We start from the raw sequence: 14172 nt of genomic DNA on the forward strand, positions 1-14172 counted from the left end.
CGCGGAAGTACTGTTAAATTTTCAATTCCGACACCGTACGATAATACAAGGTCAAGTGTGTGGTTACCACAATGAGTAGGTTTGTGCACACACTGACTGAAACCAATAGAGTCTAGTATTGAAATAAATGCTACGCTAAGGCAATCTTTATTATTATCAACATGAATATTAAAGTCACCAACAATAATAATTTTATCGGTCTTTAGGACTAAGTTTGATAAAAACTCAGGGAATTCCTTTAAAAATTCAGTATAAGCCCTGGGAGCACGGTAAACTACGGCAAATATGATTGGCTGTTGGTGGTTCCTGGATTGGCGTGGAAGACTAAGAACCAGACATTCAAATGATTTGTAGCTGAGTTTAGGTTTAGGATTAATTGATAGACTGGAGTTAAAAATAGCAGCAACTCCACCTCCTCGCCCAATTTCTCTAGGAACCTGTGAATTGATATGACTGGGGGGAGTAGATTCATTTAGACTGACATATTCATCAGGATATAGCCACGTCTCAGTGAGGGACAGTAAATCTATGTTGTAATCGGAGACTATTTCATTAACTAAAAGAGCCTTTTTTTCCAGTGATCTAATGTTTAAAAGACCACATTTAAAAGTCTGGGTTTCCTGTATTGTTTCAGAGGTTGTTTTTATTTGTATTAAATTTTTGTGTGGAGTTCTCGCTCTGTTATTGTTTAATTTCAATAATTTAATCGGACGGTGAACAGACACAATCTCTATGGGGTTTTGTGATTGATCCAGAGGGAGCGCAGAGAAGTGTTTAGCACTGCAGCTCTGCTTCCTGGTCCCAACTATGGGTTGTCATGTAATAGACTGAGTAATATTCCTAGATAAGAGAGCTGCTCCATCCCAAGTGGGATGAACGCCGTCTCTCCTAACAAGACCAGGTTTTGTCGAAAAAGTTAGCCAATTATCTATAAAGCCCACGCCGTTTACAGGACACCACTTCGACAGCCAGCGGTTAAAAGACAACATGCGGCTAAACATGTCATCACCTGTTGTATTAGGGAGCGGGCCAGAGAAAACTACTTTGTCCGACATCGTTTTAGCAAAAGCACACACGGACTCAACATTAACTTTAGTGATCTCCGACATGCGAAGCCGGGAGTCGTTGCTGCCGACGTGAATTACGATTTTATTGTATTTACCTTTTTTAGTTTTAGCCATTAACTTAAGTTTAGATTCGATGTCGCCGGCTCTGGCCCCTGGGATACAATTAACTATAGTCGCTGGTGTCGCTAACCTGACGTTTCTCAGAACCGAGTCGCCAATAATCAGAGTCTGTTTATCAGCGGGTGCCTCGCTGAGTGGAGCGAATCTATTTGAGACGTGAGCTGGTGGCTCTTTAATCGTGGGCTTTTTAAGTCTAGCACTATGTCCCCTCCGGGTTGTCACCCAGCTGCCCTGCGCTCCCGGCTGCACGGGACTAGTCTGGGGACTGCTAGTTAAGGCTAAGCCACGTGATAAGCTAGGTGGCTCCGCGGCTAGCGGGAGCCGGCTAACTACAGCTAACGGAGTTTCTAAGCTGCTGAGCCGAGCTTCTAAGTCGCTAAGCCGAGCCTCCATCGCTATCAACACACTACATTTATTACATGTACCACTACTGTTAAGGGAGGCAGAGGAGTAAGTAAACATTAGACACTCGGAGCAAGAGAGAGCAGTGGAGCAACAGGGAGAGAGAGAAGACATCGCTGCTATAGAGCTGCGAGGGTGAGCTCAAACAGAACACAGAATCACTAAGCACGATAGAGTAAGGGTTGGTATGTGCGAGTGTTTAACTACAGACCGGTGATTTTAGCTGTAGTGCTACAGAGAAACAGTTGTGTTTTAGCAGCGGAGCTAATTCGCAGAGCGACCACCACCAGTGGCAAGAAAACAGGAAAAACCTTCTTCCACATGTTTGCTGTGTCTCCCACATGGCTTCTGGCAAACTCCAAACGGGATTTTTTATGGATCCCTTTCAACAATGGCTTTCTTCTTGCCACTCTTCCATAAAGGCCAGATTTGTGGAGTAGACGACTAATAGTTGTCCTGTGGACAGATTCTCCCACCTCAGCTGTGGATCTCTGCAACTCCTCCAGAGTAACCATTGGCCTCCTGGTTGCTTCTCTGATTAATTTTCTCCTTGTCCGACTCTTCAGTTTGGGTGGACGGCCTCCTCTTGGTAGGTTTGCGGTTGTGCCATATTCTTTCCATTTTCTTATGATGGATTTTATGGTGCTCAGAGAGATGTTCAAAGCTCTGGATATTTTTTTATAACCTAACCCTGCTTCATATTTCTCCACAACTTTACCCCTGACCTGTTTGGTGAGCTCTTTGGTCTTCATGATGCTGTTTGTTCAGTAATGATCTCCAACAAACTCTGAGTCCGTCACAGAACAGGTGTATTTATACTGAGATTAAATTGCAGACAGGTGGACCCTATTTACTAATTATGTGACTTGCAAATGTGACTTGTGAATGCAATTGGTCGCACCAGATCTTTGTTAGGGGTTTCACAGTAAAGGGGGTGAATACATATGCACTCAACACTTTTCAGATTTTTATTTGTAAATAATTGTGAAATCCATGTAATATTTCCCCCCACTTCCAAATGATGCACTATTTTGTGTTGGTCCATTACATAAACTCACGATGAAATAAATTTTAATCTGTGGTTATACCATGACAAAATGTAGAAAAGTCCAAAGGGGGTGAATACTTATGCAAGGCACTGTACACACTACCGTTCAAAAGTTCGGGGGTCACCCAGACAATTTCGTGTTTTCCATGAAAACTCACACTTTTATTTATCAAATGAGTTGCAAAATGAATACAAAATATAGTCAAGACATTTACAAGGTTAGAAATAATGATTTTTATTTGAAATATTAATTTTGTTCTTCAAACTTTGCTTTCGTCAAAGAATGCTGCATTTGCAGGATAACAGCATTGCAAACCGTTGGCATTCTAGCTGTTAATTTGTTGAGGTAAACTGTAGACATTTCACCCCACGCTTCCTAAAGCACCTCCCACAAGTTGGATTGGCTTGATGGGCACTTCTTGCGTACAATACGGTCAAGCTGCTCCCACAACTGCTCAATGGGGTTGAGATCTGGTGACTGCGCTGGCCACTCCATTACAGACAGCATACCAGCTGCCTGCTTCTTCCCTGAATAGTTCTTGCAAAATTTGGAGGTGTGCTTTGGGTCATTGTCCTGTTGTAGGAGGAAATTGGCTCCAATCAAGCGCTGTCCACAGGGTATGGTGTTGCAAAATGGAGTGATATCCTTCCTTATTTAAAATGCATTTTACCTCATACAAATCTCCCACTTTACCAGCACCAAAGCAGCCCCAGACCATCACATTACCTCCACCATGCTTGACAGATGGCGTCAGGCACTCTTCCAGCATATTTTCACCTGTTCTGCGTCTCACAAATGTTCTTCTGTGTGATCCAAACACCTCAAAATTTGATTTGTCTGTCCATAACACTTTTTTTCCAATCTTCCTCTGTCCAATGTCTGTGTTCTTTTGCCCACATCAATCTTTTCTTTTTATCGGCCAGTCTCAGATATGGCTTTGTCTTTGCCACTCATCCCGGAGTTGCCTCTTCACTGTAGATGTTGACACTAGCGTTTTGCAGGTACCATTTAAAGAAGCTGCCAGTTGAGGACCTGTGAGGTGTCTATTTCTCAAACTTAGAGACTCTAATATACTTGTCTTCTTGCTGAGTTGTGCACCGGGGCCTCCCACTTCTCTTTCTACTCTGGTTAGAGCCCGTTTGTGCTGTTCTCTGAAGGCAGTAGAACACACCGTTGTAGGAAATTTTCAGTTTCTTGGCAATTTCTCGCATGGAATAGCCTTCATTTCTAAGAACAAGAATAGACTGGTGAGTTTCACATGAAAATTCTCTTTTTCTGGCCATTTTGAGAGTACAATCGAACCAACAAATATGATGCTCCAGATACTCAACTAGCTCAAAGGAAGGCCAGTTTTATAGCTTCTCTCACCAACTTAACAGTTTTCAACTGTGCTAACATAATTGTACAAGGGTTTTCTAATCATCTATTAGTCTTCTAAGGCGATTAGCAAACACAATGTACCATTAGAACACTGGAGTGATAGTGGCTGAAAATGGGCCTCTATACACCTATGTAGATATTTCATTAAAAAAACAGACGTTTCCACCTAGAATAGTCATTAACCAAATAAACAATGTATAGAGTGTATTTCTGATTAATTTAATGTTATCTTCATTGAAAAAAACAGTGCTTTTCTTTGAAAAAATAAGGACATTTCTAAGTGACCCCAAAGTTTTTAACGGTAGTGTATATTTTATATATACTTTGCCCGCTTTTAAAGAAGCAGTAATTAAACCTTTACTTAAAAATGGCTTCTCTTGACAATAATGTTTAAGCTCTTTATAGACCCATACATAACCTTAACTACATTTCTGAAGTCTCTGGAAAAGATGTCGCTAACCGTTAATGTGATAATTTACACAGAACTCAGTTTGAAGACATTGAATCAGGTTTTAGAATCCATCTGATAACTGAAAGTTACCATTGACCTTATCATGGCTTCAGACAATTTACTTGTCTCAACACTCATCCTGTTAATTATTGGTGTGCCATTTGATACCATAGATCAGTGAATTTCAACCTTTTTTGAGCTGCGGCACATTTTTTACATTTACAAAATCCTGGGGCACACCACCAACCAAAATGACACTCTATGGACTAACACAGTACATATAATACATATAGTTAATAATATAATTTCTAAATGTATTAAAAAGCACTATTTTAAATTATTTCAGCCCTTTCTTACTCTTACCTTTTAATGAGCACAAATTGAATCAGATTTATGCAACAATCTTTGATTTAACTAAACTTTATTTAACGGAGACATATTATACCCATTTTATCACAGTTGATATGGTTCCTTGGGGTCTTATTGAAATGTCTGTAACATATTTTGGTCAAATTACCACAAGGATCATTTAAAACAGGACCTTTTAACCCTGTCTAAAACAGATTGACCTGTTTTGAGTGCCAATAGTTACTCCCGCCGTTTACCCGCGCTTCATTGAATTTCTTCACTTTGACATTCAGAGCACTGGGCAGAAATCACATCGAGTCAACACCCACCGTGGGCCTTCGCGATGCTTTGTTTTAATTAAACAGTCGGATTCCCCTGGTCCGCACCAGTTCTGGCTGCTAGGCGCCAGCCGAGGCGCACCGCCGGAGGGGGCCCCCCCGCGCGAACGGAGGGTTCCCCCAACGGGCGCCGTAGCTGAGGTGATCCGCGAAAGGGCCCGACACGCGTCCAGAGTCACAACACCTAAGAGAAATATTATCTGACTTGAGAGTTACTTTGAATAGCATAAGCTTGGCACCCAGCTCTACTCTGAGGAACCTTGGAGTTTTGCTTGACCAGGAAATGTCATTTCACCCACATATAAAGCAAGTCTCTAGGACAGCCTTCATCCACCTGCACAATATCATTACCAGTAATACCAGTATCTGCTCCTCTATGTGAGTAAGAACAGGAGAAGCACTGTCGGAGCCCTTCATAATGACCTCCAGTAGTCTACTGGCGCGCATGTTTCTGTCCAAACCGTCAGAAATAGACTCCATGAGGGTGGCATGAGGGCCCGACGCCATGTAACAGGACCTGTGCTCAAAGCCCAGTATCCTGCAGCTTTAATGGCAGTCACCAGAAAGCACCAGGCCTTGGCAGGTCTGCAACTGATGCTTTCTGGCAAATGCAAGTAAAGCTGGTGTTCTCCTCACATATGAGAGAAGGTTCATACTGAGCACATGTGACAGGCGGGAAAGAGTCTGAAGATACCGCGGTGAACGTTATGCTACCTGTAAAATCATCCAGCATGACCAGGTTGGCCGTGGGTCAGTTATGGTCTGGGGAGGCATATCCTTGGAGTGTCGCACAGAGATATGGTCATAGCCAACGGTACCATGACTGCTAATAGTCACCAGCCTCATGTGGCCAGAGTGTGTAGGCAGTTCTACAATGACGGAGGCATTGACTGGCCCTCACATTCTCCTGACCTAAATCTAATTGAGCCCCTATAAGACGTTATGTATTGGTGCATTCAACGCTGCCAAGTACCACTTCAAACTGTCCAGGAGCGCACTGAGGCCCGGATCCAGGTCTAGGAGGAGATCCCCCAGGACACCATAAGGACCATGTCTAGACGTTGTCAGGAGTGCATACAGGCACGCAGAGGCCATACTAAGTCACATTCTGCAGTAGGATCTGCCTGTGATTTCAATATTTTACCCTGATTTTCAGTGTGATTTTGAATCCTACCCTCAATGGGCTAATGATTTTGTTTCCATTGACTGTTGTTAAGTCATTTTGCTCTGAACAAATTATACAATGTAAATCAGTAAAGATTTTCAACTTCAATATTTTTTTTGTTGGAGATTGTTTAATAATTTTGTACAGACATAGGTATGGATTTCTTTCTGTGCTTTAATTTGATCTATGAATCCGTCATGTTGTTGTGTCATGAGCTATCAAGACCATAACCCTAAGAAACCTGGATGAAAAATACAAGGACCCCCTGACACAAGAACTACTTGACATGGCCTGTGCTATTGATCCACGGTTCAAGTTGCGATCCATCAGTGTGGACAATGTGTCACAAATCCAAGTCGGACTTACTTCTGCGATGGCGAAGAATGCAACTTCAGGTATGGTAAGTCATTATACAGACACATCATTTATTGTGAATTAATTAAATTAAGTGTATTTAAATGTGTTGCAATTTAATTTCTGAATATAGATGTTACATGTTGTTCTAGTGTAGCCATCTTAACAAATATGTCTCTTAACAGTGAAGACGACCCCTTAGTCTGGTTGAGGGACAAAAAGAGCCAATATCCAAAGCTGCCGGTGTTGGTGAGGAAATGGGTCTGCATCATTGGTGCTACAAGCTCTACTTTGGAAAGGGTGTTCAGTGGAATATTGTAACATGTCGTTGATTCTTACTGAAGCCTCAACATGTTGATAGAGTTTTATTTTTAGCAAAGATCCTTAAGCAGCTGGTTGGAAAAAAGGGACTATGTTTGTTTACTTTCTGTTGTAAAAAGTTGATATGCCAGTCCTGAATCAGGCACAGACATATTGTTAGTTGTTTCATTTTGCAGTTGATTGAGTGCAATAAATATTTATAGGCTTTTGTGAGAATCATGATCTGAACTATAAGCAACAAAATCCTAATTCTAATTTTTCCAGAATCATGCAGCCCCAAATCAGATCTTCCTTGCTTTTTGTAATTTCGAGTTCACACCTTGAATGACATACCCTACCCTTCATGTCTGAGATCTTTACACTGGCTATATAATCTGCTCATGTCATTCTGAGTACGTGGAATGTTTCTCCTCTTGGTTAAGTGTTACTCAGACTGATGTCTCAGGCTTCCCTGTGTATAGGTTTGACAGACCCCCTACCAGGACAGGAGTAAAATGCAAAGAGCAAAAATGCAATCCTCGCTAGTCCGTTGGTTGGGTCAGAAACCAAACACACACACACACACACACAGCAACACAACGGAAGTATAAAGCCCGGTGCCATGACCTCTGAGTCTTTATGCCCCAAGCACCTCTTAAGCCCCTCACATACCCGATATCCCCTCAAGCTTGTCACTGTCTACCAGGGCCTTCAGCTGTTGAGGGTCAGGACAGTAGTTATTTCCAGTATTATGTTCATACCTTCTACTTTCACCATGGATTGCTCACCCCACTTTAACACTACTGAGATGTGATAACCTGGAAATCAAGTAAATAGGAAGCAACAGCAGTCGGGTTATATGACAGCTTTTAAACACTAAAAAAAAAATATATATATTTAAAGCTTCACATTTCGAGTAATAATAATAATACATTTTATTAATAAGTGCCTTTCAGAACACTCAAGGTCACGTTATACAGCACACATATGGATGAAGGGGAATAGAGTCACAACATATTAAACAATGTATCAAAAACATCAATAAAATAAATGAAATGAAATGAACAGTGAATAAAAAATAGATCTGTGTGATCCCCTGAGGGAGGGGTGCAGCTGTGGGGAATGGCAGAATCAGAATCCGTCGATCGCGCACGTATCCTGAGGTTCAACAACAAGTAGGAGGCTTTATTGTCTGGGCAGAGACTAGTTTTTATACTTAGCTTGTCAATTTATTTGAGTGTATGTTTGTTTGAAGACCGCTGTCTCTATTTTCAGTCGTGTAAAACGCGGCGAACCGAGACGTCATTTCCGGTTCATTTGTTTACTGTGTCGATTTATCTTGAAAAGCGCGCTGTAACGAGCCGGCGTTTCCTTTTTAACGTGTTACCGTCAGAGATATTGTGCGGAGATTTACATCTGTTAAAAGATAAATCTCACGTAGCTGGTTTGCCCGCTTCGCCAGAAGTTTGTCTCTGACGTTGTGTTTTTGAGAGCTCCTCTGATTTTCCCTTGTTTATCTTCGTCTCTCTCTCTCTCTTTCTCCTAAACCTGCTTTTACACACGTCCCGACCTCCATTCATACATTTCATGTTACATGGATGAATCTAGACTAAAAGAGTCCATCTCAACGCCATTTGGTGCCAAAACCACGAGATAAGAATTTCTTTGTCTGAAAAATTCCTTTGTTGTAACTCATGTCACCTACTACCTTTTTGTCTTCGGCCAAATGGCGTCGCCGAGGTCATAGACCTCCATTTTTGAATTACTTGACATAACATCATCTTGAATTCGGCCAGGCTAGGTAACCACGTGACCGCATCATTACGCCACTCCCCCTTCTCTTTCTTACACAAACACAGACACACACACACATACTGTAGATACCCTCAGTATTACATGTGTTTCTAAATTGTGATAAGTGCTGCTTCTGCTGTTGTCATCTTTGAAATATTGGAGTTTGTTTGTTAAATGAAGAATCTTTAAATAACATTAACTTTATTTCCCTTTTTAATAAATCCTTTTGTAATTAAAGTATTTGTATTCTGTGATTATTGGTGCATATGTATATGAATACAGCTGGATAACTATAGCCTGTGCTCGAACCTAAAACCTTTCATTGCTTATTATATAATCTTTAATAATAAATATTGAAATTATTAATTTAACTTTTATCCCTTGAGACTAATCCTTAAAGATTGACTTGTTGGTCCCTGTAACCAGGGTGGTGCCTCGCGACGATAAGTAATAATTGTAAATTGATAATTTTCATTAATTATTTAACTATTCTTAATTGATAACTATCATTTCTAATTAATTATTTTACTTTCTTAATTAATAGCTTTATAATTTTTAATAATTTTTAATAATCACATTTCATGATTATTAATAATTAGCCAACGTCAAATCTACTACTACTATTGCACAACATTGGATACTTTCTTAGGATCTTCAATTTATTTGTTGTGCAAAGTGCTGTGGTTGCGACCTAAAAACATGCGAAGTAAAGCCCAAGAATATTTTTGACTTTGTCAAAGAGACCAGTGGAAGACCGATTTATGGCGAGATAGCTTACTTTTTTTTCTTTCTGAGGAAGTTCCTTGAAGCAGGCAATCAATTAAATACTTGTCCCATATGGTTCTGCACCAGATGGGAGAAAAACAGACATGTCGCAGTTGAGCTGTTTCATCATTCTTTGTTGTTGTCTCACCAGGTCATTGAGTTCGATGATGGCTCGTGTTCTGTGTTGCGTATCCAGCCTTTGAGGACCCACCGTGATGAGGCCATCTATGAATGCACAGCTACCAATAGTGTTGGAGAGATCAACACCAGTGCCAAGCTTACTGTGTTAGAGGGTAAGATTCTGTCCGCTTTACTCCTTGTCTCACTTTTTGTACAAATGTTGCCTCTACTGGTGCTCACCTCTTTGAACAAGGGTTTTCATGGTTATATAACTCCAATTCACCGTCATAATAGAACTTGCCCTCATGTGCACACACAGCCTTTCTTGATTCAATGTGCCTGGCTGTCTTGTGCTTTGGACATTCAGTTCAGTTACAGTGCTGCACTGAGTTATGGTTTTTGAAGATGCATGATTTAATAACGATGATGGGGATTCTTTTGTGACATTAGTCACTACTTTGTAGGGATGTCACGAGAACCAATACTTACGATACCTGTCGATGCTAAAATAACAAAACACTGACGATGCCCATTTTTTTGAAGCACTGGCTGCGCCTCTTCCAGAACTGATGGGGGCAGTATATGCTTCATAGTGTTCCAGTCGACGTTTACATTCAGAAAACCAAGATGGCAACTGTGGCTGCAGCGATCACCCAACCTAGACTTGTTGATAAAAAAGGCACAAAGAGTTGTGTATGGAAGTACCCTGCATTTTAGGCAGATGACCGTGGCGTTATCATTAATCCACAGAAGCCATTATGCAAACGATGCTACCGTGGTCTCCAAACCAAGGGAGGTAACACTTCCAATTTAGCAAAGCACCTGAAGGACCGTCACCTGGATATGTTTAAATAATTCAAGGTGAGTTCCGATTCATATTAACAACATCCAAATAATGCACTTTTTCTGTTTTTTTTAATCTGTCATACTGAAATACACGTTACATGATGTTTGAGATGGTGGGCACAAGTGTTACAATGGCTTATGTTATTTAAGTAGTTTTGGTTAGCTATGCTGTAGTTTTTACGTTAAGCTATAGCCTACCTTGGTTAGAAGGAGAGACAGAGAGAGAGAAAGAGAGCATGTATCTTGCTTTTTTTTTACGATGCCATAGACAGAAATATGAGCTGAATGCGTTTCGTTTTTTTATCGCTTGACAGCCCTGATTTTTATGTTAATGTTTTAAATGAACTACCTGCCACCACCTGTCTGACTTCAAATGGCTGCATCTACTACTATTAATATTTAGGTGTGTGCGTGCGTGGGCTGGAGCCAATGTGCGGGGCAGGGCAGGCAGGTGCTTGTGCTTTATAGGTGCCTGTGCTCTTTCTTTAGTCAATTAACTATATTAACTGAAATGTCAATTTTCCTTTTCCAGTTTCAACCAGAGGATGAGGTCCAGGAGCCAACTCGGAGTCAGCAATCACAGCCAACCATAACCGAGGCTTTAGAGAAGCAAACAAAATATGAGAGAAATTCAAATGAGGCCAGGAGATGGATAGAAGTCTAGCAGACTTCATATGTATGGACCAACTCCCTGTCTACATTGTTGAAAAACAGGATTTCAGCAAATGCTTCATAAATTCAATCCCAGATATCAACTTCCAGGTAGAAATTATTTAATGTACACAAATATCAAACTGGAAGTCTGGAATGTGTCTGGGGACACTAGTTGTTGCACTATGACCATTAATTGCACTTTACTATGTTGTGCTATGCTCTATTGCACATGTTTTGTTTGTCTTATGACATTTAGCTATTTTTCAAATATTTTAATAAAGAAGTTCATGTTTCAAGTTCAAGGACAGGGAATCTTAGAAAATCCTTTTTTTTCCCCGTGGTATCGAAATTGGCATAGAGAATCCTGTTATTTTACTGGTATTGGCACCGACCACAGAATTGTTGGTATCGTGACACCCCTACTACTTTGCTACATCAGTCTGTGTGCTGTAAAAAAAAATAGTGCAATCACTTTGCTACAAATATAAAAAAAATAAAGTTAAACTTAATTTAAGTACTTTTTGTGACATCTATCACTACATTCCTGCATCATTCTACTAATAAAAATAGATAAAAAACGAAGTGGAAATCTGAAACCAAAAATAACCCATGCAGATACTTGGCAAGAAAGATGGGCAAGTCACTATGTCTTATCAACTGTATCAGTGGCTGCAATGATACTGTTTTGCACAGTACATCTTTTCAAAACTGGGTTGCAGGCTTGATAATACCACTCTTAAATCAGGTTCAATGTTGAGCATAGATCTGTACTTTGTTTTCAGTGAGGCAACAGCAGAAAAGCCCAACTCACAGAGATACGATGTGGCAAAGGGAAGCAGAATCCTCTCAGCCCTCTGCCCTATGAGTGGATGCTCCCTCTAAACACCAATCCAGAATTCACTCAGTGTCTGTGCCATAAATCTCAACCTTAGGGTGGAGTCAGCCGTCAATGTCAATGAACTGTTCCTCTTCACAACAGCTGAAATCAGCAGGTGGTGCTGCATTGAATGGATCTCTCACCCTGTCATATTGAGCGCTGTTGTTTGGGAAGTACTTTTGAAAAAATCACAATCACATGGAATCACTGTGGGGGCCCCTGTATCACTGGTTTCGGCAAACTCACTCAGATTCTCAAAGGAATCAGTATTTCCTTGATCAAATTGCCTGCCCCACATCTCAAGCTTTCAGGTGAATGCACTGATCTTGTCAGCCAGTTGTGGAAGGTGCTTGTCTCTGCCTTGAAGCTGAAGATTAAATTCGTTCAGCTTTACAAATACATCGCTGAGGTAGGCCAGTTTTATCACTAATAATTCATCACTAAACTGGCTTGCAAGTTTATTTATCCTCTCCTCCAACAAAAAAACCTGAATTTCCTCTCTGAGCTAAAAAACTTGTGACAACACTTTACCTCGCGAAAGCCACTGCGCTTCGTTGGGACACTGCTGAATGTAGAGCTCCCATCTTTTCACAAAGCACAGTACAGTCGAGCTTTCATTGGCCTTGTTTTGATGAAATTGACCATGTTAGCAACATCAGCCTAAACCTCGTTTTGTTCAGAACTAAGTTGCTTTGATGCTAGCAATTTCTCTGTGTATAACACAGTTATAATTGCACAATTGGCGAGAGCCGCCTCATCAGTGCCTGCAATCCCCTCCTTTCCCTACCATGGTCTGTGTTCCATCCGTGCAAACACCTTCACATTTCTCCCAAATCAGTCCACATTCTGTCAGGTAACATTCAAGAAGCTTAACGAGCTCATCAGCTGTGAATCTTCTTTGGGCGTACTTGCAAAATAGCAAATCCTTACACAGTGACTCTGATCCTACAAAGTGAACATAATAAATAAATAAGCAGTCTTTATTGCTATCAGTAGCCTTGTCCAGTTGTAGGGCGAAACGTTTGTCTTTCAGTTTTTTTTTGGTGAGTTGTTCTTCGAGGTAATTTTAAATGTTGCATATATGTCTTGCAACTGTGTCATTGGACAGGGGAACAACCTTCAGTTTCGAGGTGCCCAATTTGTTGGGTCTCATCCTGTCAGCTGCTAGAGTTTTCAGACATAACATACACAATTTTCTCTTCTCATCTCCTACCGCATTTACTGTGCAAGAGCAAGGTAGGCTTCGTAGGCCATAACCAATGCCAAAACAACCAGAAAACTGGTTGAGTCTTGCTTTGCATTTACTGATGTAGCTTTCACAAAGCTTTGTACCAGCTGACGATATTCATCAAGTTTCTATGAAAACATTTGAGTGGCTTATCAATGTGACTGGGATGTAATGTTTCTAAATGTCTTCTTAATTTGTTGGGTCTCAACCTGTCAGCTGCTAGAGTTTTAAGACATAACATACACAATTTTCTCATCTCCTATAGCATTTACTGTTCAAGAGCAAGATAGACTTCGTAGGCCATAACCGATGCCAAAATAACCAGAAAACTGGTTGACTCTCTCTAGCTCCGGTCCTCACACTAAATAAGATTACGTCTCTTAACCCAACTTCTCCCTCGTTCTCACACTAATCTGAGGACAAACTCCAGTCTCACCCAACCCACAGGCATTGGTCACTGGAACTGTCCCACAGTTTGAACTGCCCAAACACTGACATTCTCACTGACATTCTGGAAAACACTGTTATTTAAACAACAATCCTTCTAACTAAGCTGAACTCTATTCCTAAACCATAAACATATTATAACAGTAAATATTAACAACTACCAGTCCGTTACACTATTTTTCCACTCTCATCAAGTTCAGTCAATACAAATTTGCCAGCAAAACTCATAAGCAGCACGGCCATTACAATTTTGTAATGGATGTTGGTTTAGGTCTAAAGTTTAACCAAGTGACAGCTTTGGAAGCACTAATGTTATCTTAAAAATAAACAATTTCTCTCATAAGGGAGGTGTTACTTGACTTGTATTGGTACAATACCACCACTCAAACAACATATCTCTACGTATGCTCTGTGGGTTAGTTGTTTGACCACAAGGTTACTGTGACTGATGTGTCTTCACAAGTTTT

At 40.7% G+C, this 14172-nt stretch overlaps 1 protein-coding gene across 1 annotated transcript in view; it reads left to right on the forward strand.

Moving 5' to 3' along the window:
• ptprfa (protein tyrosine phosphatase receptor type Fa) overlaps positions 1-14172 on the forward strand; it is a 231113-nt gene that overhangs the window by 60427 nt on the left and 156514 nt on the right. Inside the window, 1 exon segment of the mRNA XM_053430630.1 lies at positions 9685-9826. Coding sequence (XP_053286605.1) covers positions 9685-9826 — 142 coding nt within the window.

This window comes from Pleuronectes platessa, chromosome 9 (genome assembly GCF_947347685.1).
Source record: "Pleuronectes platessa chromosome 9, fPlePla1.1, whole genome shotgun sequence".
NCBI classification, from domain to species: domain Eukaryota; kingdom Metazoa; phylum Chordata; class Actinopteri; order Pleuronectiformes; family Pleuronectidae; genus Pleuronectes; species Pleuronectes platessa.